The sequence below is a fragment of the Homarus americanus genome, unplaced genomic scaffold (assembly GCF_018991925.1).
Source record: "Homarus americanus isolate GMGI-L3 unplaced genomic scaffold, GMGI_Hamer_2.0 scaffold6317, whole genome shotgun sequence".
Classification (NCBI taxonomy): Eukaryota; Metazoa; Arthropoda; class Malacostraca; order Decapoda; family Nephropidae; genus Homarus; species Homarus americanus.
The window spans coordinates 4508158-4534857 of record NW_024730668.1 but is presented as its reverse complement, the minus strand read 5'-3'; the positions used below and the strand labels follow the sequence as shown (position 1 = coordinate 4534857).

General features: G+C 41.4%; 1 protein-coding gene across 6 annotated transcripts in view; it reads left to right on the top strand.

Annotated features, from left to right (window-relative positions):
- The window catches only part of LOC121867204 (disks large 1 tumor suppressor protein-like), a 125458-nt gene that overhangs the window by 42019 nt on the left and 56739 nt on the right, over window positions 1-26700 (top strand). For all 6 annotated transcript variants that reach the window (XM_042367034.1, XM_042367029.1, XM_042367032.1 and 3 more), the window contains 2 exons: window positions 929-1118; window positions 3899-3989. In XM_042367034.1, coding sequence (XP_042222968.1) covers window positions 929-1118; window positions 3899-3989 — 281 coding nt within the window. The remainder of the gene's footprint in view (window positions 1-928; window positions 1119-3898; window positions 3990-26700) is intronic.

Genomic DNA, 26700 nt, shown 5'->3' with positions numbered 1-26700 from the left:
TCTCTGCCAACAGGTGATCTTGGCTGACCCCCATGATTCTTGACCTATAAACTTGTTGTTCAGACCTCTTGAGTGTAAAGTCTGTCTAAAATTGGAGTGAGTTTGGATTATTATGTTATGAGAAAGTACTAACCCTATTTTGATACACTATACCCAAGGAAATGAATTTACTACGTATTGAGATGAAAGCCAAAAACTTTAGTAATAGTTGATATCTTTGTATATTTAATCTTTCCCATTCCATATATGATATTGAGAGACTGAAATTGTATAAAATGTGGAGTTATATCTTTTCAAGTTCCTGCCTCAGTACAATACAGTATCAGAAAGCTGTATTAGTTAGTGAGTTACTGATAAACAATTCTTAAAATTAAATACATACAGTATATGCCACAGTAAGATTTCCAAACACTTTAAATGATTGTAAAGAATATTATGTTAAGCTCTTACTTGATTTTCATCCCATTTTAATCTCTTATGAAACTGTTAAGGAAAAATTGTCCCAGAACAAGCTGTGTGTTCAGGCCTCATCTGTAGACTGTAAGGCCAAGTATAGATGGCACTCCACAGATTGTTCCATTAGGGGCAGCATAATGGCTGCATTAGTGAAGCTTCAGGAGCTTTTCACTTTCATTTAATAGAGAGGCAGTTCATGGTAGAGATTTTTTCACTTTCTTTTTGTTTTAGGTTACACCAATAGGCTTAGATCTGTTTTGAAAGTGTGAAATATACAGTATAGTACTGCAATTGATTATGACTACAAGCACAGTCTTGTTGAGGGACTAGATGTAGCGTGGACAACTTGAGTGTAAGTTAGTGAGGATAATGACAGTTTTAAAAGGGTAAATACATGATCTTTTAATATTAATGAGTGATTAGTAGACCTGTCAAAAATACTTGTTAAATTTATCGTCTTTTTCTTCAACAGTCCGGAGATGTAAATCTAGAAAACGTAACCCACGAAGATGCCGTAGCTTGCCTCAAATCGACCAGTGACCGCGTGGTGCTGGTGCTAGGTAAGGTGGTCGCTCCTCAGACTAATGCCACCACGGACCTGGTTCCTCCTCCCTTACAATCGTCTGAGACCCATCAGCACCAAGACCTCACGCCCCCACCCCGTGAGTGATTAACCATTGCCTTATATAACTTCTCAGATTACTGTTTGAGTTTAAAGTTTTGTAAGACTATTGAGATATATGTGATGCCCTGTGTTGAGTAAACCTGTGTGGCAGAGATAGATGTGTATCACCTTAGGCTACTGTATAATCATAGACATTGATAGCAGAAAACTCAAAGTACTTTATCCCCCCTTTTTATGGTTTAGATCCTGATTTTAAGCCACCATGCTTATAAAAAAAATGAGGAATTAAAAATGATTCTCCTAAGATTCATAATTTTGTTGTTGTGTTTGTAGGTATATCCTTCAGTTTTTGCTACTCTTACTGTAGTTGAAGTTAGAACACTGTGTTAGTTTTTCCTTAGTGTATAGTACAGCATAGCTAAATCTGTGTTATATAAATGGTACTCACAGTGGGGAGGTTCCTACACAGGCACTTTATAATTTGTTGATTGTTGATGAATATGAAAAATATCTTAAATTATACAGTAAATACCTTTCAGTAATAGAAATACAGTATCATAAATAATACAATTAATAAAATGTACAATTAACATGCCGTGAAGCAAGTCAGGTCCCCTTCCAAAGAAAGAAACTGTAGTGGAAAATAGTGGCGTAGGGAATCTTGACAGGTTATCTTATTTTCCTGAAAGAGGACAGTTAAGATAATGATTATGGACAGGAGCCAATTCTCTCAACCTCAACTGTCAGAAGGATCACTCCCTGTTCTGATGTTCCATTGCATAGAGTAGGTCAAGTGGCGGGCTTCAGTGCTGCTGCCATGTATATTATTGTGAAGGCCTTGGAGGGTGTACTTGTTACGTCATTTTAAGTTGATTTTCTTGATTTTTCTTTCTGTATTGTGTTAGGTTTGTCTTAATGTTTGTGTCTGTATTGGGTCGAGTTTGCCAATAATGTGTGTGTATGGGTATTGTGTTAAGTTAGCCATTAGTGTGTGTATGTTGTGTCAAGTTTGCCAATAGTGTCTCTAGATTGTGTCAACTTTGCCAATAGTGTCATGTTTTCCTCCCACTCAAACAGGGTGTCACATAAACAATAATTCCGTACAAAATAGGTTAGAACCCCTGTTGCTATTTCTCATTCAGAATTTAAGTCATTTCAGTATGATTCAGTAACATTTTTTATACATCTGATTAAACTTTATATTGTTGATTATTGAAGTATTATCCTCGCTGACTTACAGATAAGCCATAAAAGTCATAGCAATTCATTATTAGTTTTATATTGACTTGCAAGGAGATATACATTGAAATTAACTGAGGTCGAGCATAAAGTAAACATCTTGGTAAAGTACATTACTGTACTGTACGTATATAGGAAAAGATAACACTGTACTGTACAATAATTTCAATGGATTTACTGTAACTTTAGCAGATCCTTAACTTTATAGCTTGTGGTGGTGGTTCATTAATACATCATCTTGTTCTATATAACACTGCATATTTTGTTATCTTAAATTCCATATACACAACCAAAATGACCACTAATTTCTTTTTTCCACTGTTGGTTCCTGTAAGAGTTCAGTCACCAACCAAACTTGTATTTTAATGCATTTTTATTACTAATTGTGTTTGATGAGTGGTCCTCCCATGTTCAATCTCCAACCATATATGCTTAGAGTATTGGTAGTGTTTGTTACTACGTATGACTTTTTTATGATTGGTTCTTTAAGGTTTAGTCTGCAACCAATCAAGTGCCTCGATTTTTTTTCTTCTTAATTTTCTATTACTACTGTAGTTTTTTATGATTGGTTTCTCAGGTTCAGTTTCCAACCAATCGAGTGCTGAAAACAATTTGAATCAGTAATGGTATTTGGTTATTGGTCTCTCAGGGTTTAATTTTCAACCAATCAAGTACCTGAAAAATATTGAATTTATAATTCTTTTTGATGATTGGTCCCTTAAGATTTAGGTCCAACCAATCAAGTGCCTGGAAAAAAATAACTGAACTAGTAATGGTTTTTCACGATTGGTTCCTCAGGGGTTATTCTACAGGCTATGGAGTGTCTGTTAAAATCTTTTCAAATCTGTATTTATAATAATTTCCCTTGATCAGGTTATTTTTCCTTTCCAGTACATGTCTCTTCCTCAGTTTGCTCTCCTCCCTACTCCCCCTCCTCCACTTCCTGATCCCCAAGCGTCTCATTGTGTTATCCTTGCAGTTTAGCCCCTTGCTAAAGTTTGTCCTAAAACAAAAATACAGTATTTCTGTTTTCTTTTTATATATGGTCCATTTTATTAATAAGTTTGTCACTGTGCTAATATTGTTTTTATCTACGGCTGTCTTGTTTTTGTTTTTCCTTTCTTTATACAGTTCTTGGGAAAATACTTCTTCTTTTAACTTTTTATTACGGCTTGATAGTGCTATTGGGGTGTTGAGTGGTGAAGTGCAAACCACAGAAGCTTAACTAGAATAGTGTGTTGGCTCATTGAAGAGGATGTAACCACTACTACATATGATGCATCAATTCACTGCTTTAGCTGAAAATAGAGTGTCGGTAAAAGCAGCCATAGTTTTAACCCCACATAACTGGACCAGGGCTGTTTATTCTAGCTTGTATTAACTTATTAGTTTAAGTCTTTAAGTCTTTTAATAGCTTTGTGGTGAATAATAACCGGCAGATAACAAGTGAATCCTTAATGCCAGTTGTCGAGTTACATTATCCAACCTACATGTTTTGCTGTATAAAAAAAAAAGAACCTCGACACGCTCCCCAAAGTGATGGTCTAACCTCCTCCCCCCTCCCATCGCCTACACCAGCGACGCCACCTCCTGCACCGCTTGACATCTCCTCATCCCACAATGAACTACTGATGGAGGCCCCTTCACCCCCTGATGATCTTGTTTCTAGGTAAGTACTGTTAACACTTTCACTTATATAATCATTGATAGAAAAGGAAAGAAATGCGTTGTACTGCCACTGACAAAGGTTTGCTCCCCCGTGGTGAAACTTGAGTCGCGGGAATGATCTCCGAATTGACTTACCCTGACTGTCATCTGGTGAGGTTGTGCTGTTTTATCTCATTTCGGATGGAGTCTGCTTCAGTTTTGGGAGGGAGAGAACTTTTGACCCTGACTGTACTTGTTCCTGAGCACTTACTAGAGCAGTTGTTCCTAGGCTTAATGAGCCAGACCACCAACCATGTCTTCCCACCATCATTTGTGTCACTTTATATCTAGAATCTGAGTTTAACATTAGACAAGACTTTTAAGATTAATATCACATCCCGTCATGGAGATTTTGAGCATCTTGCTTGGAAACCATTGTGCTAGAATTTATCGATTTTAGCCTTTTTAGTAATATTCATGAGTATTATTCAGGTGTAAAGAACTGGTTCATGTGTTTGTGTTGTTAAGCTGTGTGTGATCTGGAGATGTGGGTTTTTTATTACACCCAACTGCTTTTATTTCTCAAGTGGAGGTAAGTGAATCAACTGTACTATATAGTCAGTCTGTTCTGTAGTGTAAATTTGTTACAGTGACGGTATTTGTTTTCTAAAAGCTGCAGTGTTAAAATAGAGAATCTTCAGTGTTTACATTACTATACTATATGTCCACTTGTATTTTACTGTGTATGAAATGAATGTATACTGTACTGTCCTGCACAAGACCTGTATCTACAGTATACTTACAGCCATCTCTCAATTTAAACGGTAGTTACGTTCTTGAGAATGGCGAAGTATAGAGGTAGATAATTTATTATATTTACACGATGAATTATTGGTTTATTACTGAAATTGAAGAGAAATTTATATACTGTATATTTTTGCTGAATGGGAAATAGTGATGATATAGTGCAGGTGAAAGGTAATAAAACGTACCAAAGAAATATTTAGTATATGCGTACAGTATTTGTTAACTGTATCACATCATATCTGAAGCCTTAATTTGTTCATTTTCTTGAGGGAATCATTACACAACTCTTGTATGTGATTGTTTTGCAGTTTACCAAATTTCTTTAATGTCCGAGTTTGCGCCATGGCCGAAATATTTTGTTTTCGAGGATGTAGACTCTTGTACAAAATTCCCTGGAGGCTTTTAGCAGAATCAGGAATTTATTTAATGATCATATAAGTAAAGGCTGTGTGGGACATTTACATTTATTTACATAGTCTCAGAATTTTTTTATTTAATGATCATATAAGTAAAGGCTGTGTGGGACATTTACATTTATTTACATAGTCTCAGAATTTTTCTTTTTGTTACTGTTTGGTGATTATTTTTCATGCAATTTAGATACTGTGTGGTGTGTAAGGCAAGGCAGCCCCTGTAGTGTGTGTGTGACCCTCTAGATGCCAGGTATTGCCAAGTGGTGAGGGAACTTATTGGTTTTGTTTCCAAGTTGGACAATTTCCTTTCTATAATTTTTTCCCCTCCTCTCTCCTCCTCTCCTCTCTCTCTCCATCCTCCTATCTCTCCACCTTCTTCTTCCCTCTCCTTTCCGTACTATCCCCTCTCCCCACCCCCCCATCTCCCTATCCTCCCCTACTCCCCACCCTCCCCTACTTCCTCACCTTCCCCTTCTCCCCCACCTTCACCTTCTCCCCCACCTTCACCCTCTCCCCCACCTTCACCCTCTCCCTACCCTAACCCTCTCCCCACCCTCCTCTTCTCCCCACCCTCCTCTTCTCCCCACCCCCAACCATCAACCCTTCTCCTCCCCCCCATTCTACATAACGAAGGGAGAAGTACAGTATCTTACGACAAAAACAGAGAGATGTGGGGGAGGAGAGAGGAAATTGGAGGGAGGATGGTTGTTGGAGAGAGGGAGAGTGTGTTGGAGAGAGGAAGGTTACTGGAGGGAAAGAGGGTGTTGGAGGGAGAGCGTATTGGAGAATTGAATTGTGTTGGAGGAGGGAGAGTGGGAGGGTATCATTGGGAGGTAAGGAATCGATAGGTGTTAAAATATCACCACCAGCATCTGCCTTACCTGCTGGGGGTGTTAACGAGCTGGGAGGAGATATAACGCGTGTGTGAGGAAGGTGTTGATGGCACTTAATATGTTTACACCCCTGATATTATCTCCTCAAGGTCTAATAATCTTTACAGAGAAGTTATTTTCACTACTGGAATTTCATCCCTAAGGAAGATATTTTCGCGAAGCAGTGGCAGAATTTTGTTATTTTCGCTCATAATTACTGTCTTCCACGAGTTATATTTCGCAGGGCGTTCGATGCCATATTGGTGTTGGTAAGTAATTATTCTTGTAAAATGTAGAGAATTATGAGATTACAGTTTAGTGTGTGTGTGTGTGTGTGTGTGTGTGTGTGTGTGTGTGTGTGTGTGTGTGTGTGTGTGTGTGTGTGTGTGTGTGTGTGTGTGTGTGTTAAAAAGAATGCCTCACCCCCCCCACACCACCACGGCCTCACCCCACACCCGTCGACGCCCGGACACACACACACACACACCCCCAATCACCACCTCCTCTACATGCTGGACACGTCAGGCCTTGGACATGTCCCAGTTCCAGTGCTTCATACTCACCATATTAAGACACGCGGGAATGAATCGTCCCCAGGGAAGGCTTGGTCAAGGTCTCCCGCTATTACGTTCACTTAATTTTTTTTTTACGTTTCTTGTTATAATTTTTCGTTTTCTTTTTAATTTTTACTGCTGTTGAGTTTATTAGTTTATGTTGTTTTGTTTGTTACTCAGTGGTGGTTAGGAGGTGTGTGTGGGGGGGAGGGGGCTAGATACCTTCTCCCCCCCTCCTCTCTCCCTTCCCCACCCTTATCCCAGTGACCTTGGGACATTGGTAAATAGAAGTTGACCGAGGGTTTTTAAAGTGTGTGTGTGTGTGTGTGTGTGTGTGTGTGTGTGTGTGTGTGTGTGTGTGCGTGCGTGCGTGCGTGCGTGCGTGCGTGCGTGCGTGCGTGCGTGCGTCGTGCGTGTGCGTGTGTGTGTGTGTGTGTGTGTGTGTGTGTGTGTGTGTGTGTGTGTGTAAAATTCATGGATATAGGGAGAAAATTATGGTAATGGGGGAGAAATCATGGTATTGGGGGGGAGGAGAAAGTTAAAATGGAGCCAGATTTTTTTTTTTTAGATTGCCCACGAGGAGGCTAGTTTATTGGGCACCCCCTTACATCCTGTGCAAGGTGAAGCGCAGAAGCGTTTACAGCGCCCAACTGGGAAGCACGCGGAGTTTGCCTTTAAAAAAAAATGGAGCCAGTGGTAAGGTCATGACCCCAATGCCACAGGTCAGGACCGTCTGGTGGCTTAACCCTCCCTTGATACCACAGACCAGACCCTTATGTTTGTTTATGTGTGTTTGTGTATGTGTGGGGGGGTGTGATTTACGAGAGAGAGAGAGCTTTACAGTATAAAATCACACGAAAAGAAAATCAAGGAAAAGTTAAGTCCGCCCCCACCTCCTTGGGTAGCTACGGAAGAAAAGTATTCTACGGAAATGGTAAGCAATTGAGAGGGAGAGTAGAAGGGGTTGGGGTTATTCTGAAAGGGTCTCCAAGGAGTGGGTTTTAATGTTCTGTCAAGTGGGAAAAGATTGAGAAAAAGGTGATTTTTTTTTGGTTTTGGTTTTGAGAGAATTTTGAGAATTTACACACACACACACACACACACACACACACACACACACCTACCACCCACACACACACACACACACACACACACACACACACACACACACACACACACACACACACACACACACTATACACACGCATACACACACACACATACACACACACACACACACTACACACACAGAACTGGTCTCTTTAAAGTACAAGGTATGTTCCTCTTTGTTATCATGGGCTGAAGACATCTACAGTATAGAAAGAGACAGGTGGGGGTAGTGGGTTGACTATATCTTGGTGGGTGGTGGTGGTAGAAGGCTAGTAGTGGTGGTAGGTGGCGGTGACTGGTGGTGGTGGTAGAAGCTGGTAGTGGTGGTGGGTGGCGGTGACTGGTGGTGGTGTAGAGCTGGTGGTGGTGGTGGGTGGCGGTGACTGGTGGTGGTGGTGAAAGCTGGTAGTGGTGGTGTTAGATGTGATTGTTGGTGGTGGTGGTCAGAAGCTGGTAGTGGTGGTGGGTGGCTGACTGGTGGTGGTGAGATGGTTGTGTCTCACCTCTCGGCACTCTTGGGGGATGCCAGGCCTCTTCCCCCCCCTTCCTTCCCTCTCACCTTTACACCCATTGTTATCAGGAAGGGCAACACCAGGGGGCAACACCACTAGAAGGGGAGCAACACCACTGGAAGGGGCACCACGCACTAGGGGGCCCACACTAGAAGGCTCCCACATACTAGGGGGCCCCACACTAGAGTAGGCTCCCACACTAGAGGGGGCCCCACAACTAAAGGAGACCCAGTCGAACATCATAGAGGACTCAACAGATGGCCAGTCAAAAGAGAGGAGGAGGGGCTGAGAGTGGCGCCCCCTTGTGAGAATTGTGAAGAGGCCATGTGGTGATGGAGGGAGAGAGAAAGGCAAGCAGGGAGGAAGGCAAGCAGGGGGACACAGGGAGAAAAGGAGAGGGTGGAAAGCAGGCAGGAAGGGAGGGAGGCAAGGAGGAAGTAGGCGGGGGTGAGTAAGAGGAGAGTTTGTACATAAAAGTAGGAGCCAGATTCCAGCACACACACACACACACACACACACACACACACACACACACACACACACACACACACACACACACACACACACACACACGTTAAACGCCATCTGGTGACAGGATCATGAAACTAACATCCTTACGTAGATGTAAGTAGATATGAAACAAGATCATGATAAGAAATAGACGGGGATAGAATACGTCAATGAAAGGGAATGAAGAGAGAATAAGGAAAGGGAGATATAAGACACAATAAGGTAATGTAATGATGGTTGAGAAATGTTTTGGTGGATTTTAGGGGAAAAGGAGAAAGTCTAGGGATATTTAATAATTTTTCCCCTAACAAACCTTAAAAAAAATATATGGATAAAATCAACTTATAGAAGTGGTGAAGGGAATTACTTATCCATAATTGAACATAGTGGCGGATTCTGTGGGGTAGAAATGGGCGCGTGATTATAATACTGTTTACTTTTGCGGGTTGGGGAAAATATATTATACGCCCGGCAGCATCGTTCAAGGACGAGGGGGGGAAAAACGTTCCAGTCAAATAGGGAATTTAAGGGAAACTTTATATCAGTATATCGGTCAGAGGAAGGCAGAGGTCTGACACATAACTCGTACCTATAAAAATGAAGTTTTGTAAGATGACGAAACTCGCCCTACATGAGAGAGAAAAAATATTGTCTTAAAAATAGACATCTTGAGAGAGAGAGTGTAAACGATGCCTCTGTTTGGACTACGCTACCCTACTGAAGTTCTCCCTCACACGGTCCCTACTCCCTACACCCTCCCTACTCCCTACACCCTCCCGCCCCTTCGTCTTAGTGAGTGACTGGCCGACTGACCTCCGCACTGGACGTAGAGGGATTTGTGGTGAAGGTCTATCTTACTTTTGATTGGTTGACTGGAATGATTTGGGATTTTGTGGGTAGACGGTGATTGGCTGTTGGGATCTTAGGCGTTGATTGGATGATTGTAAGATCAGGTTTGGGGAAGGAGTAGGTGATTGGAGGATTCTTTTCAGAGGTTAACATTGGGAATTGTGGCTCTGGAATTAAAACAAAAATGAATTGGGAAAATGATGAAATAAAGTCGGGGATTAAAAGACCATCCTAGTTGACCCTCCGTCCGTCCCTTAGCATACTACTTAAGCACGACCAACAGCTCCCCTCAAATGGAACCATACAGCCCATACCACACGTAACTACACACCCTTAGCCACCACCTCCCCTAACTCCTTCATTCTGGGGGAAAAAAAGATACACATACATTTCGTTGTTTTCGCTCTTTGATGCCATCTGAAGGTATCTGGTTAAGGTAGTCTCTCTATGTAATTCTGAGCTTATTTTAAGGTTTGATGTTGTTTTAGATTAATTAATCAGTTTAGGTCCATTTTGAGTCTTCCTGTGCTTGAAATGTACGTTTTTTTTGGAGGGGAGGTGTTTGATCTGTGAACTCCAGGAATTCTTGAACAGGTGAGAGTAAAATAATTTAGAGACATGTCTGAACGAAGGTACACGTCTGCCAGGTGTCAAATTAATTGATCCCAGAGGTGAAGGTGTGACGCTTGGATGTTAATTGTTTAGAAGAAGAAAGCGAAGACAAGGAAGAATATTAAAAAAGAAGAAATATAAGTAAAAGAAGACGACTAGCAAAGGAGAAATGGAAGAACACTAAAAGAGAAGAAGAACCTCTCTATCTTCAGGGGAAAACATAATAACAGGAAGAACTTAGAAATAAAACAGCCCAGCATTAGCGTCGTCGTCACAACCACAAACAACAATAATTATTACACTGCATTAGTTCACATCTCCCAGGGTAGCATTACTCCATGACGCCTTTAGGGATGCGATCACCTGAAGATTATACACCTTAGCTTATTTCACCTGATTATACACCTTAGCTTATTTCACCTGATTATACACCTTAGCTTATTTCACCTGATTATACACCTTAGCTTATTTCACATGATTATACACCTTACCTTATTTCATCTGATTATACACCTTAGCTTATTTCACCTGATTATACACCTTGGCTTATTTCACCTGATTATACACCTTGGCTTATTTCACCTGATTATACATGTATTTCACCTGATTATACACCTTGGCTTATTTCACCTGATTATACACCTTGGCTTATTTCACCTGATTATATACGCATGGCTTATTTCACCTGATTATACACCTTAGCTTATTTCACCACGTTATACACCTCATTTGCTATCTGGTGGATGGTTGGGTTAGATTAGGATAAATTAGTTTCGGTTAAGTTAGGTAAGCATTAGGGTAAACTAGGTTGGCGTTAGGTTAGATTAGGATAAAATTAGCTTAGGTTAAGTTAGGTTAGCGTTAGGATAGATTAGGTTGGATAGAATTAGCTTAGGTTAAGTTAGGTTAGCGTTAGGATAGATTGGGTTAGGTTAAAGTGTCTAGAAGTAGAAGGCACACAGGAGAAATAGAGACGATGCGTTTAACAGAGAGAGAGAGAGAGAGAGAGAGGCTACGTGGGGAGACGACGGGAATAATGTAACCTGTGAGGGAGGGGTCCATGTTGCAGCACGACAGGCAGACAGACAGACACAGACAGACAGACAAAGCCAGAGACACATACACAGACAGACATGCAGAGATAAAGGGCACAGACAGGGGAGACAGACAGAGACTGAGTAGGTCGGGGTGTCAGGAACATCTCATGGGAATTTTTGTTTTACGTCTTAAAAGGCAACAAATTGGAAATGATGTGATTGATTGGATGACCTGGGAGAGAGGGAGGAGGGGGAGGGGGGGTGAGGAGGGAGGGAGCAAGAAGTGTGGAGTAGGTAAGGGAGGGAAGAGGAGGAATGTGGAGGTAATTGAGGGAGAGAGGTAATGTGGAATGAGTGAGGGGGGAATGTGGTGGATAAGGAAGAGAGAGAACGAGAGAGAGAGAAAAAATGTTGATGAAAGTAGAAGAGAGTGAAAGAGAAGGAAGAAATAGAAGGAGAAAGAAGGTGTATTAAGAAAAGCATTTACCGAGAAACACAGACGTACACAATATTAACCTAACCTAACTTAACCTAACCTAACCTACCCTACCCTACCCTACCCTACCCTACCCTACCCTACCCTACCCTACCCTACCCTACCCTACCTAACTCCCATATCACTGTGTTGCGGCGTCGACATACAAGCTGGGTACTATAGTCGAGGCAGCTGATGGGACACACACAACAAAAAAGTTTATCGCTTCCCGGTCATATAACTGGTGGTGTTTGAGACGCGGCGGAACACGTTTGACGGGAGTGATAGAACGTATGAATTATTATGACCACTCTTAATACACTCTAGGGTATATATAATGGTGCTTTGTTTGTATATAATAACAGAGGAACGTGAAGTGTTTGTTATAGTCCGATGAGCGTATAGTAACAGTTAATTATGATTACAACTGGCGAACTTTAGCTTGGCGTAGCGTGTCATTGTGGGGTGGAAGGAAGGCGCAACGTTAGTGTGGCGTAGCGTTCACAACTGCGTCATTGTGTGGTGGAGGGAAGGCTGGCAAACGTTATTCTGACGTATCTTCCACAACTGCGTCATTGCGGCTTTGTGCGGGTTATAGGTGGGCGTAGAAGGGCTTGTGAGGCGAGCGATTGCAAATGGATGTTACTCCTTATTGTTGCAACTCCCCCCCCCTCACCCCTTACCCCCACCCTCCACCCCTTTGCAACCTCTCTCTCTCTCTCTCTCTCTCCTATTTGCTTCCAGCTTCATTTTCCTCTCTTCCTCCCTCTCCCCCTCTACTTCTCTCCTCTTCAACTTTCAGCATCGCCCTTCTCTCCTTTCCTCCTCTACCCCCCCTCTCTCTCTCCTGGTCCAAGCTACCTCCCCACCCCCCTTTCACCCCCACATAGCAACGTGACCCTCTCTCTCTCCTCCCCTCCCCAACCTGCACCCCTCCCGCCAATGTCCAACTCACTCTCCTCTACACCTTCCCTCTCTCCCTTCCTCCCCTCAGAACCTCCTAGCAACATCCCTCCTCCGCCCCTCTCCCATCACCTCAATGTCTCCTCCATTACCACCTGCCTCTCCCTCCTTCCCCCTAGACCTCCTCCCATCCCCCCCTCCCTCATTGCCACCTGCCCCTCTCTCTTCTGCATACCCTCTCCCCCCATCCCCCTCCGCCCCTCTTCCTCCTCCCTACCCCTCTTCTCCATACCCATTCCCCTCTTCTCCCCTCCTGCCTTCTCTCCCCCCTCCTTCTCCCCCTCCCCCTTCTCCCCCCCTCCCCCCTTCTCTCCCCCTCCCAAACGGTGGTGCTCCCCAGCCATGAAGAGGCGCGTGGCTGACTATTGATTGTTGGTGTCCAGGTGTGTCCGCTAGCCTGGTGTTCCCTCCGCCTTACCCTGCCCTGCCCTGCCCTCCGCTCTACCCTGCCCTACCCACATCTCCGCCCTACCCACAGCCCACATATCTTCACACCCACAACCCACATTTGTCCTCACCTACATCACCCAATCTCAGTTCTCAGCCTCATCTCAGCGCCCAATCTCATCTCGTAACGTTATTTCCGGTTATCATTATCTCTCAGCTCACGTGATGCTTCCAGTATTCTCTGCCATTATGTCTGCTTTACCGAGCGAGTGTTGGCAGTGTTGTGGTGTAAACTAAAGTAAACTCTGGTGTCTGGTATCACTGTAGGGTCTTGTAAACTCTGGTGTCTGGTATCACTGTAGGCTCTTGTAAACTGTGGTATCTCATCTGGCATCACTGTACTGTAGACTCTGAATTCTACTTAATCAACTAAGATCACTGAAATTGGTACCACACTTGTATGAGATTCTAAAATAAACCTTAATATTTATGTCGAGTGATTCAAAGGACAGTTCGGAACAGTTCCCGGTGGGTTCGATTCAGAACGTTTCGAATGATGGGTTCGGAACGGTGCTCAAAGGATTCAATACAACCCAAGATTTAGTTCGTGATTTTTCGAATGAACGGGTTCGGAATAGCGTTCAAAGTGTTCGGGACAGTCTAAAAGGATACATTTTGGGTTGATGCTTATGGGAATGAAAATAGTGATAATAAAAATAGAATGGGGAATATACGAGAACGTTGATAAGAAAGATAATTCGGAATAAGAAAAATTTGAAAGAATGACGTGATCTTTTGAAACAGTTATTCGCAGTAAGAAAGATAAAGAGAATGATGAGGGATGTTGAAGAATGAGGACGAGTAAGAAAATGGTTTAGTCTAAAAAAGAACATTTGATTACCCTGTATATGCAAATAAATTCATCTTGCAAAAGTTAACTTATTTTGCACGATGAATACATTTTGTCTTTTCGCTTCGTGGTTGTCAATTTTTTCAATATATTTTTTGCTTTCTAATTGTAAGTTTTTTTTTCGCTTTACAGGAAAATCGCGTTCCATTTGCATCTCTTGGACTCTTTACTCATTGCGATGTTAATTTTGTTCCGTTTTTGTTAATCTTTATAACCTTTAAAATATTGTGAAATTCATTTGTACTTTAGAAAGCGTTTACTAAAATAGTTAAGGCGTAATTATTGTTATTTAATATTTACATAAGGACCCCTAAGTACCGTTAATGTGATGTCATATGCGCATTCTGTCAACTCTTGAATGGATCGATAATGCGGAAGTTAGGGCACGTTTGAGTGACCTTGTTTTAGAAATTAGTATACTGTCGGGTGGTGACTCGTGTCTCGGTCGAATTTCCATTCTTGGTGTTGAACCTTGACACACACACACACACATACATACATGATGATGCTAATTGTCGTCGTCCACACATACACCCGTGATACTAGTTGTCGTCCACACAAACATTCGCATACGTCCGTGATGCTAGTTGTCGTCAATATACCTGTACACATACGTCCGTGATGCTAGTTGTCGTCCACACACACACACACACACACATGTTGCTAGTTGGCCTTTTTTTAAGTTTTCCAGATAAGATAAAACAAAACTGTAATCCATTGCCACAACTGTTATTCCCAACAAACGTGTATTTTGTTTTTGTGGTCTGGGTTTACTCACTCCATCAATATAGCTGAGGTGTGTTGAGGCAATGGTCATGTTACTAGGGAATCATCTATCTACTCTGATTAACTGAAAGAATTTTAGTTTATCTGGTATGTTAGCGCGCGAACGTCGTAATGTGTTGACGGGCCTGTGGAGTACTGTACACACATTTATTTTACTGCTCATAAATTATCTTAGTTATTAATAATATTTCTATTTATTGTATTTTGTGCTAGTAATACATGGGGTTAGTATTTAAGCTAGTTTGTTATATAAGGTAATGGTAATAATGTAGATGTTTTTAAGAGTAAGTGGTATCGTTGGGCGGGGTGTGAGCGGGTTGGGGGGGAGAGGGAGAGAGGATGGCTCAGCTCCCCTCCTTCCCCACCCCGGCAAAGCAGCTGCCGCTTAACCTTTCATAGCATATATTTACAACCCCTTTATACCAGTTTTAATCATGATCTATCCAAGTATGTTATAATTAGTAATGAATATATGAGTGTATCACCTTTATATATCGTAGTTCATGTCGTGGTTATCAGTTAATTACAAGAGATATTTATGAAAAGCTGGCATCTCCAAGCGGCTCTACAGTTTGTAGTAAGTTTGTACCGCAGTTTTGGCTGTGCACGTGTAGGGGCGGCCTCTGCGCTCTTGCTTATCCCCGAGTATAATGTGTACGTTGGGAATAATGTGTAAATAGTGGCAGCGAGTGAAACCAAAGCCTTTATATGAACACAGGGAAGGCCGAGCGTGATACAGAAGTGCTTACGGTGTGTTGTGAAGGATTTATCAAGGAAAAAGACCCAAGTCCATTAACTATGACGGTTATTCTGTACAATTTCTTTAGCTCTGGAAGTTAGGAACAGCGGGCGGATACGGAGCTATTTAAATATTCGTCATGAAGGTAATTTTATAAGTGATGTGAAAGCCTGGATTTAATTTTGACCGAAGTAATATTTGGGATAATAAATGTCTGTGTTAATTTTAGCTATACGGGTTTGTTGTGACAGTCTAGCAAAGGAATGTCGTTTAACGTGACCTACAGCGTTTAAAGGGTTGCCTGAATTGTAGTTTTTAATGTGTTGCGAACTGGTCATAATGAAATAAATCGTTGTTTCGGTAACGACTAACTATTTTTCGTACGTAAAACATAATTAAAAAATATCCATGCCCTGTTCTGTTCTGTTCGAGGAAAAAAATCGATTCTCGTCAACCTTTTCAGCAGGTTACGACGTTACGTCATTGTTAACCTTTTGTAGAATCTACCATCTACATATTTAATCGGATGACTCTTTTCGTGGAAAATTGAGGTTATATTGTGTGTGCGTGTGTCATCACTGAAATATGTAGTGAAGTAATGTTAACACCACGACATATGCCTGTACAATGAGGTCGCGACTTGCATATGTAATTCAAAATATACTGCAACGTTCAGATGTATTGTGAATATGGTAACAGCTCATGGTAACTTGACAAACAGTGGCTTTATCTTGAGAGTATCAACAAGCTTTAATTATAATTGTTTAACTCGTAACCTAATTAGTATACTGAGTTAATTATCATGTCATCGTCCTAAGTCGCCAGCCACATCAACTAGTTTTATCACCCACAAACGGATGTACTGTAACGAGAAGCTTCAACACAATAAACCCAAAACTGATACTCCTGTGACCTAGCTTTAGTTCAGTCAAGGTACATGGTGGACTCTGGGGATTTGTTTACGTACAGTATTTACCTGACGCGGAGTAATTTTAAGTACAGGTGGGTGGCCATTGATCATATTGTTGTGGTAGAGAGATTGTATAAAGGATTGTGGCCTGTGGTGATAATTTTACAGATCCGTGAAGCGTTGGAATCTATGGTGACATACTGTGGCGTGGGGGTTTTGTTGAATCTGGAAGGTGTTGTAATAAATCTTAAGGTCCTTGTGTGTCTGTCGAGTTTCAGCTAAGATTTGTGAGCATTGTTGACGTTTCTGTAACCTTTAGTAGAGTTCGTGTAAGCATCCGTGTTCAGTTGGGAGTTAGTGGCGTCATTAAAGGGCTTTGTGTAAACTTGACCCAAATATCAAGCTTCAGAAAGGATGCTTGCGGTTGTGGCGTTCTGAACAAATTTGGGGGAAAACCTCTGATTACATTAATTCTCTTCCCGTGTAGCCTTGTTATAATTATCTTTAATGAAGTGTTAAAATACAGTATAGTTTTGTGTTGCATGTAGATTATGTTAACACTTACTTAAAGGGAATAAGTAAATGCATCGATAGAAAATAAATTATGCAAACGTGATGTTGTGAAGATTTTTAAGTGACAATGTATTGATTATTGTGTTTATTTATAGAACTGAATAAGCAACAATATGTGTAAATAAAAAGTGAACATTGCATATTAAGGATCTTTTTGTCGGCTGAAAAAGACCCCACTAGTGTGTGAAAGAAAACTGTTGTCGAAAACCTCCATTGCTTTATCCATTGCAATAGGACACGTGATCAAGGTACATTTCGCTCTGGTTATGTTAAAGACGAGCAAGACTAGAACCTCGGCCAGAGCAACAATGACCTCCACATAGACCAGTCGAAGGAGGAGGAGGAGAGGAGTAAGAGAGAGACAGACAGACACAACTCAAGGGGCACGTTCCTCCGGCCGGTGTGTTGTAGCAGCGGACAGCAGGATGACCCGGAAGAACGGCCTCCCGCCCAAGGGCAACTCCACCCTCACCAGAAAGAAAGACCAACAGAACGTCACCAGGTAAGGGAGAGAAATCTTGAGGAAGGTTATTGCTGAGAGGTGAAGGTTGTTGGTGTGTGGGGGTGGGTGGATGGGGTTGGTAGGCTATATGTGGCGGCTTAGAAGTTATGTGGGACAGGCAGATAGGTCTTTCTTCTAGTGCTATCGCCATACAAAGTTTATATTAGTTCAGCGTGTATACATAGACGAATAATGGTAAACAAGTCGATGCCCCCAAGGTTGGCATAAGGAAGATGTTTAAAGTGTATTCCCATTGATGCTGTTTTATGCCGTAATTGTTTTTGTGTTTTTAGTTAGGCAACAGGTTCAACACAATAGGAAATATGATGTAATAATTAAATACGCATGAGATCCATAATACACACAGCTTGATTGCATAGGTAAATAGTGTGAGGGAGAGTGAGAGTGTGTGTGTGTTCAAAGAGGTGAAAGTGTGTGTGTGTGTGGTGCAGTGAGTGTGCGTGTGTGTTTAGGTGGAATTGAGTTGTGCGTGTGTCAGTTTTGTTTTTGCCTCACTCCAGGAAGAGTCTACTGTGTGATTTAGTCCACTTGAAAGCTGTTACATTGTTACAAAGCCTAACTTAGCTGAAATGAACAAATATATATATATGTAATGTTCATGAACGTATACTAATTGTGTGTCATTTACACTAGTGATGTGCACAATACAAAACCAGGTCCCGCTTTTTGCCGTAAGAATGAATTAGGAAGTTGATGTTAGATATTGTTGAGAAGACGAGCTTAATTAAAACGTATAACATGTTTTGGATTGGGAGACGACCAAAGTATTGCTTGCTTGAGAAACAAATCTATCAGTTAATTAAATTTTCAGAGAACCCAAAGATGTTATGATATCCTTAGTAGTTATCCTGATTCTTCTGGCCGTATCATGTTTGGTGTGCGGCATCAGGTTGTGGATGGCAGTGTAACCTGACCACAACTGAACGTTTAAGTCTTCCTCGTTAGCAGCCACCCCGCGTTTGTTTTAAAAGGGTCGTTATCTGGCTCGTATCCAATGCTGTTTCACTAGCTCGAGGATCCTTGTTTTCATGACCTTGTTGGTGAGGCGAGTGCGTAGTGTGTATGTGGTGCTCGTGTGTCGTATGTTGGACGAAAGTAAAGCTTGCCATGCGAGTGTATTTTGTCGGGTTGGGTACGTCTTATCTCTCTCTCTCTCTCATTATAGGATAACTGTGTCACCATCCCACGTGATCTAAACTTGTTAGAGCCACCAGAATTTAAGAAAATATCAGATCCTATTCAATATCGACTTGCATGAGGAATGTTAGGAAGCTGTCAAAAGTTTCCTCGAACGGCACTAATCACAGGCGTTGAGGTGGGTATGCAGTCATGAGATTACATTTAGGTGACCATTAACAATCTATTGAATCTGTATCTCTAACATGATCCGATAAGTAAATGGTTCGAAGGTCAAGTTGAACTTTCGAATAGGACATGACTTGGCTGTATATGTCGCTTATTAACCTGAGTGTCTAGTTTAATTTTGTGAATAGTAATTGTGTACGTCTCAGGTGTTTAACAAGACGCCGTGAAATTCTTAAAAGTGAACATATAAAGAAAATCCAGCCCGAACTGCCAGTGTTGGTAGTTACGAGTAAACAAACACGGAAGACGTCTCAAGGCACCCCCTCCCCCCATACTGCAGGTCATATTTCTAGCACATCCTTGGCTCTCTTGTCATATTTTGAAATCCAACATTGAAGATAAAACAGTCATCCACTCTCATTGGCGCGGCATATATTTACTGGGGGTTTGCCTTGAGGTGTGTGTGTGTGTTGAAGGTTCTCAGACTCCACCCAATTATTTATATCCTGATGAGGTGATGATTGCTGCATGGTGATCAGCTCGTGTTGTGGTGAAAGTGGGTGGGTAATGCATCACCATCACAGCTTACATCATCATCCCTTTCCGTCTCACTTTGTTGTGGGTGTTTGGCTTCCCCACGTGCCCGAAAGGTTGGGATAGTCTGGGGATTTAAAGTGACAAGGTGACCTACGCGCTTCACATAAACCTTTGGTGACGTATGGACATGTTGCCGATTCTCTCTCTTTTTTTTTTTATAGGATCGAATCCCTTCTTCGTTTGTTTTGGGGGATTTTTGTCGTGAGTTTTGGGATTTATAAAGTTATTGAGGTTTTAGGATCAAACCCCTATTCTTCGTTATTTGTTTTGAGTCGATAGGATGAGATAGTGTCGGTAGTTTTAGATTAATAAAAGATAGTGGCTGACTTTGATGATGGTGTAGGATGTGACTTGTAGCTAATATTAGGTAGATCAATGGGGCAGCCATGTATAGACCTCGGTGACTTGTACCCTGTCGATCCACTGTGAGGTTTTGAAGGTCGTACTAGTGGGTTCGAGACATCAGGGCCTCGGGTTATCAAAAGTTTATACATGGAATTTTTCCTTCTGAATGGAGATTGAGGGCGTATACCCGGTACGTAACTAGCTGACTTAGAACATAAGAAGAACATAAGAAAATAAGGAGTCTGCAATAGGCCGGTTGACCTGTGCATGGCAGCTCCTGTCGAGAGTTACTACCACTCTCTATCATCCATGAATCTATCTAGCCTCCTTTTGAAACTTTCCAGAGTTCCCGCACTTACTACAAAGTTGCTAAGCTTGTTCCACTCGTCCACCACCCTATTTGTGAACCAGTTTCTTCCTATCTCCCTCCTAAACCTAAACTTATCCAACTTGAATCCGTTGCTCCGAGTCCTATCCTGCTCTGATATTATAAGAACTTTATCTATATCCCCTTTATTGATTCCTTTCACCCACTTAAATACTTCTATCATATCTCCCCGCACTCTTCGTCTTTCTAGGGAATGCAAGTTAAGTTTCTTTAACCTATCCTGATATGGAAGGTTTCTAAGTCCCGGAATCATTTTTGTCATTCTTCGCTGCACCGACTCTAGTGAATTTATATCCATTCTATAATAAGGGGCACCAAAACTGAACCGCAGAATCGAGGTGCGGCCTAACTAGCGCAAGATATAGTTGCAATAAGACCTCTGCACTCTTGTTACTTACACTTCTAGATATAAAACCCAATACTCTGTTTGCCTTATTTCGAACATTAACGCACTGTTTTCTAGGCCGTAGGTCCGGGCTTACAAGTACCCCTAAGTCTCTTTCACTTAAGCTAAAACAGAATAACGTCCTGACTGTCATCACAATTACACTAAAATAACCTCAGATAAGTTCACGTAACATCAATTAGGGGCTAGAATTTACATACCGTATATAGAATCATTTTGAATCTCTGACCAAAACTTTAACATTCACTTCTTGCTTCAGGTCAACGTTCTCCTCTTGATCTTAGTTTTTCGGATCTAATAATATTTTCAGACTGGCATTTGGGATGTGTACCAGTGAGGAAAAAATAGAATGGATTTTATAGTGAATTTTATATACGACTAACGGGTTTAGTATAGTGAGAATGTGTGGTCTCTCAAAGGACTATTCATCCACCTGGGGAGAGATGTGACGCTAGGCTTCAATTTTTCGTCCTCTGCTCTCGTGGGGTAATTAGGTTGTTGTCGTGTTAGCGAGCAAGGAACTATAACGGGGGGGACACACCTCATTACCCCACAATGACAGGATCTACACTCCATAATGACTTGTGAGAGGGTCAGTAAAATTCTCGTATGACTTGGTGGCGCTGAAAACCGTAACTGGAGTTGGGTTCATGGAACTTGGGATAAACACGAATCTTTTGTGGATAAGTTAATAGCTTGATGATACTGGTGGTGCTAATTCAGAAGTGGTGTGTTGACTCGAGAAAGTACGGTACGGTGTATATGAATAGATGTATTGAGGTTGAAACTATTTGAAGGTAAACACGAGATATATATAGATTTATGACATTATAATGAACGATTTCTTAGTTTGGACGTTTTTGCAAGTCCAGAATATATTTTCCAGCCTTACTGATGTACGTTTTGCTTTTTATATCAACACGAACTATAATACTAGATTACTAAGTATATTTTAACTTAATCTAGAGATATTCTTGTCGGTTTGAGCCGTTAAGAGCCACCCGATTTTGGTTATAATTTCTGACCACAATTTTACAACTGCACATTCCATCTTCATCTCTGCATTTTAGACCAACATGAAATATGATCCTTCGTGGCTAAAGTCTTAAGCTGATGTCTTTTGTAATGAACAGCAGGAACAACAGGAATGGAACAATGCATAGAGGTTTAGGTGGAGTTCCTGTTCTGCTTTGTGTATACCCCTCTGGTAAAGACACGGCCCTATGACCATGTCCACCACCCTAATCACCGTATCTCCCACGTGTCCTTGTCATCGTGGTGTGGTACTTGGCCTCTGAAATGGGTAGTATGTTTTTTTCGTGTGTATACCTGCAGCTGGTTACTACAGGTATCGAGATGAAAAGTTTATTATACGATACACCAGCGACCATAACAACTCTAGGAAACATTTAGGATGACTATTTTGATAATTGAAGGATTGTAGATATTAATGTGTGTGAGTGGGAGCTTTGGGAAGGGAAAGATGATTGTGTATGAGAAAAACAATCTGATTTGTAAGTTAGGATTTTCAAGTGAGGCAACGACTGGATACGAGTTTTTTATAGCAGAAATTGATGAGATAGGGATTGTGGTTGGATGAGAAAAAGGAACCATCCGGGTTTTTTGGTTTACGAATTTACAGGATTTGAGAAAGTAGTGCAGATATATGGGTCGAGTTGAGAGTGTGCACGGGATATGACCAAAAATTACAGATGGTATGTATGTAGACCAATGTTATAATAATTGGATTGTCTGTTAGCGAGATGAAAAAAAAAATATCACAGTCGTGTGTTAAACATAATAGTGTAGCTAAAGTGAATAGTTCCGTGACGGGCTGGTGTCGTAACTGCCACCACAATCTCGGCGCCTAAAACCAGATTTGAGTTTGCGTGTTGGTGGGCTCGTGGTGGTGAGCGTAACTTTATTTTTAGAAGGTACAACTCTCACACCGTAAACGGGAAAGTAAATGTCAATTGATTACTACTGCCAGGGAGGCCACCAGGTCTGCCAGAACCACTGTAAACCTGATTTGTTTGAGCATGTTGGGGAGTCTGGTAAACAAACAATAGTCGCCCTGAGCTGACTCCTCCCCACCACGTGAACACCCACCCAACTCTCACAGTCCTGGAGGTGTTCAGCCCGACGCGTCGCCCCATCCCAACTCTCACCCCGTTGCTGTGTGTAAACTTTTCCTTGTTCCTTATTTTTTCGTCGTTAGAAATTTTATTTGGAAGTATAACTGCAAGTCCAGATTGAGGCGTGAAGCACAGTTATTTCCGTAGGAGTGGTAAAGCCTAGGAATTGTACAGAAGACTACATAAAGTACTAAGGTGTGGGTTTTGTAACGGCTTAAGCGTTTATCTAACACATTAAATTTTGTCGGTACAAGATACGTTAGTCGACGGACGTGCCATATTATCGTCATGCTGTCAAACCCTCCAGGCAAGACGATGAAAAAAAATGTCAGACAATTCAATAGATGGAACATTGCCGGGGTGGAGGGGCAGCCACGTGGGTAGTGTGAGGAAGCCTTAAAATGCGATCGACATTCATACATCATCATTATCACATTATTACATGTCATCATTATCACATATGTGTATCATCATTATCACTTATTAAATCTCGTTTTTCACCATGTTTTCGATTAATATTCCTTGCACACACATTTCTGTTTGTCTGGTTACTTATTAAGGTAATTCGCTCACACGCTACTGGGCTGGTTGAGTGAAAATGAAGAGTATATCAATCGGTTGACGTCATAATTATGTAGAGTTACTTATCGAAATAAATATTAATACGATAGATTTAAAATATTTGTTTGCCTTATATGTACCGTAAACATCGAATAACTCGCATATTACGCGTATTGGTTTAAAATATATTGTATTTATCAAGTGGCAACTCTTACCTTCTTGAATATAACTTGCCATTAGTATCAAGAGCTCTCATTGTCTGGGATTGGCCCGGATTCCAGATCAAATGAAACCAGACATGAATCAACGATCTTCCGAGTGTGTGGATGTTAGCTTAAACACTTTAGACTACACAAAAGATTACTGAATACGCTGTTTGGCTGCTACTAAAGGCTACCGAGGACGCTGTTAGTTAGATACATTTAGTGATATTATCGAGTTCGTTCCTTCCAGCATTTCGTCAGAGGTAAGTTGGTGGCGCCTTAGTGTGTACCAGACATTCCACCCAACACTCAGCCACTGGACATGTACCACACCTTGGGAACTTTGATCAAATATTTACCTTTTTTTTATATATATTTTGTATTATTTACTTCCTTTACGTAATACTGATAACATATGTGACGGTAAGAAAGATGTTGAAATTCCCAATGTTATTTTCGTAAAAGTTATTGAGTACAGTAAAGTGGTGTGGAAGTGTCAGTATTTGCATGTTTATTGAATAAGTCATTTGATAGCCTGTTATGTAAATTTATTAACCGTGGAAAATTGTACTACAATATTACCCGTGTCACGGAAATGAGTGAATGGGCGAGTGTCACGTTGGAAACTCGTTATCAGCAGGATATAAGTGACGAAAAACGTGATAGTGAGGAAATTAAGATCTTTTACTGATACAACGCAAAGTTCTTGATATTGTTTTGTTATCCGGGAATTGTTTTCCTTTATGACGTCGATAAAATAAATGATGGCTTGTTGACGTACTTTTGTTTAAAGGAATATTTGTAGTGACTAAACCTTTTAGAAGTAGTTAAAGAGAAAATTTTTCCATTGACTATTTTTGCATTACGATTTTATATCCAACAGTTTTAGCCAACCAACCTTGTCGGGATATCGAGGCCGACTATTTAGACAAGTGTTGGGTTAGGTCACTCCTGTTGCGTGAGCTGTAGGTAATAACTGGACGTGATTCATGTTCAAAATATGCCCTCTGATAACACGCATGGACTTATAATTTATCATTTTATCTTATCGCGTAATGTTATGATTATGTTGCTGATAACTTGGCTGGATGTTATAGGGAGATGTGTTATTAATTGTTATTGAAAGGCAGTAATAGCATTCCAATCTTTATGCCGAGTTATTAGATATTTTGGTCAGTATGAATTAGCTTTCATATTTTACGTATTACAATATGTACATTTTCTGCATATAAAATACATATTGTATTATATAAATTTTATTACGTCTATACATATATACAATATTTAAGTACAGTTAATCTTTAAATATAGTTTGGTATTATTATTATTATTATTATTATCATTATTATTATTTTGTAGTAGTATGAACTTCTGATATATCGACCCGACTTCTTTATATAATTATTAATGATACTATGAAGCGTGAGTTTATCCTTAATATTTAGTCATCTCTTGAGTTTACGTAGGAAGGATCAAAGGGTAAACAAACCTCAAAGAACTAGGAAATAAAAGGGAAAGTGAGACAAGCCAGTGTGGAAAGCGACAGGAAAATACTAAGACAAGTTCAGATTTGTGTGTGTGTGTGTGTGTGTGTGTGTGTGTGTGTGTGTGTGTGTGTGTGTGCCATTTTAGACGTGAGTAAAAGTCGACAATGAGGATGGCTTGTGACATGCCACGTGCTCGGCTGCCGTGACTCTATATGGCAACACTGTATCCGGAAGTGGTGGTGCCAAATGCTTCTCTTACCTTAACTTACACTTGTTTTTAGGACTCAGGTGTGCTCATAATACCCTTTCCCCTCCTTCCCTTCCCTCCCTCCCTTCTTGCCTTCCCTCCCTCCCCTTCTCCTTCCTACTTATCCATTTACTTCCCTCCATCCACTCCTTTCCCTTTTCTTCCTCCCTTCCCCCTCCCCTTCACTTCCCGTCACCCTTCCGTCTTCCTTCCCCTAATTTACCGTACTTGATCCGTGTCCTTTGATGTTAATTCTAGTGTCTTGGTTGACGTTTAGGCCTACTGTGAGTCTCGTAGGCCTATTTCGTGTAATTTACTGTAAAATGTCGAGAGTGGAAGAGTTATTGAAAGGTGTGTGTGTGTGTGTGTGTGTGTGTGTGTGTGTGTGTGTGTGTGTGTGTGTGTGTGTGTAGGGGGCACTGTGAACGCCTGCCTCGCCTCCCTCCCCAAGGTCACGTCTGAGGGAGGTCTCACAAGAGGGGGAGCTGATGAGTGGGTGGTGTGAGGGTGGAAGTGGGTGGTGTGAGCTGGTAATGGCGGTGATGACTGTGGTAGACGTGTGGTGATGGTAGTGTCGTGTGTTAGTGATGGTCGTAGTGTAGTGTAGTGGTGATGATAGTGTGCAGTATGTGGGTGTGGCAGAGGGCTGGTGGTGGTGTTAGTGGTGCGTGTGGTAGAGATGTGGTGAAAGGTAGGACTATTTTTTTCTTAAGATGTGTGGCCTCTCTCTCTCTCTCTCTCTCTCTCTCTCTCTCTCTCTCTCTCTCTCTCTCTCTCTCTCTCTCTCTCTCTCTCTCTCTCCTCTCTCTCTCTCTCTCTCTCTCTCTCTCTCTCTCCAATTGCAGTAAGACCAATTGATGGGTTGTTGGTGACGTGTCATAAAGCCTCCCTTCCCAATTCGCAGTACTGTAGTTTGATTAAAGTGGCGACGAAGCTCACATAGTAACCAATCACCTTCTAATTATAATGGTTGCCAGGGAAACCAAAGTGGGCAGATCTTAATTTATATAACACTTAGCAACCTGCAGCGAATCAGCTTCTCGGAATTAAGACGTTTTACAGGGAAACTTAACAATGCTGTGACCCTGGACTAATTTTTGACCAAATTTCTCGATGTTAAGCAATAGCAAGTGTCGATCAGTCGTAAAATCACTGTAAAATTAGTTTCATCATAATAGTGGAGGCTAGAGTGCTTGAGAAAAGACCAACAGAGGGAGATTATTTTTCACCCAGACAAAATGGATAGGACTCACGAGTCATCAGAACAGTATTACCAACTTAAGCGGAAAAAATCGTAGTCTAACATATTTTGAACGTTTCGGGGGCATTTGGGGTTTTAATAAAAGGAAATGTTAATCAACTTTTGGTTATACTGAACTTTAACGAATTTGCGACTTTTGAGTTATGAGACTTGGCAATGACGAGGAGAGCGTGAGCGACGGAGCAAGAGACAGGAGCCTAGTCAAGAACTCTCAGGTCTGGTGGCAGCTTTTGTATACCTCAGGAACCGAGACCTC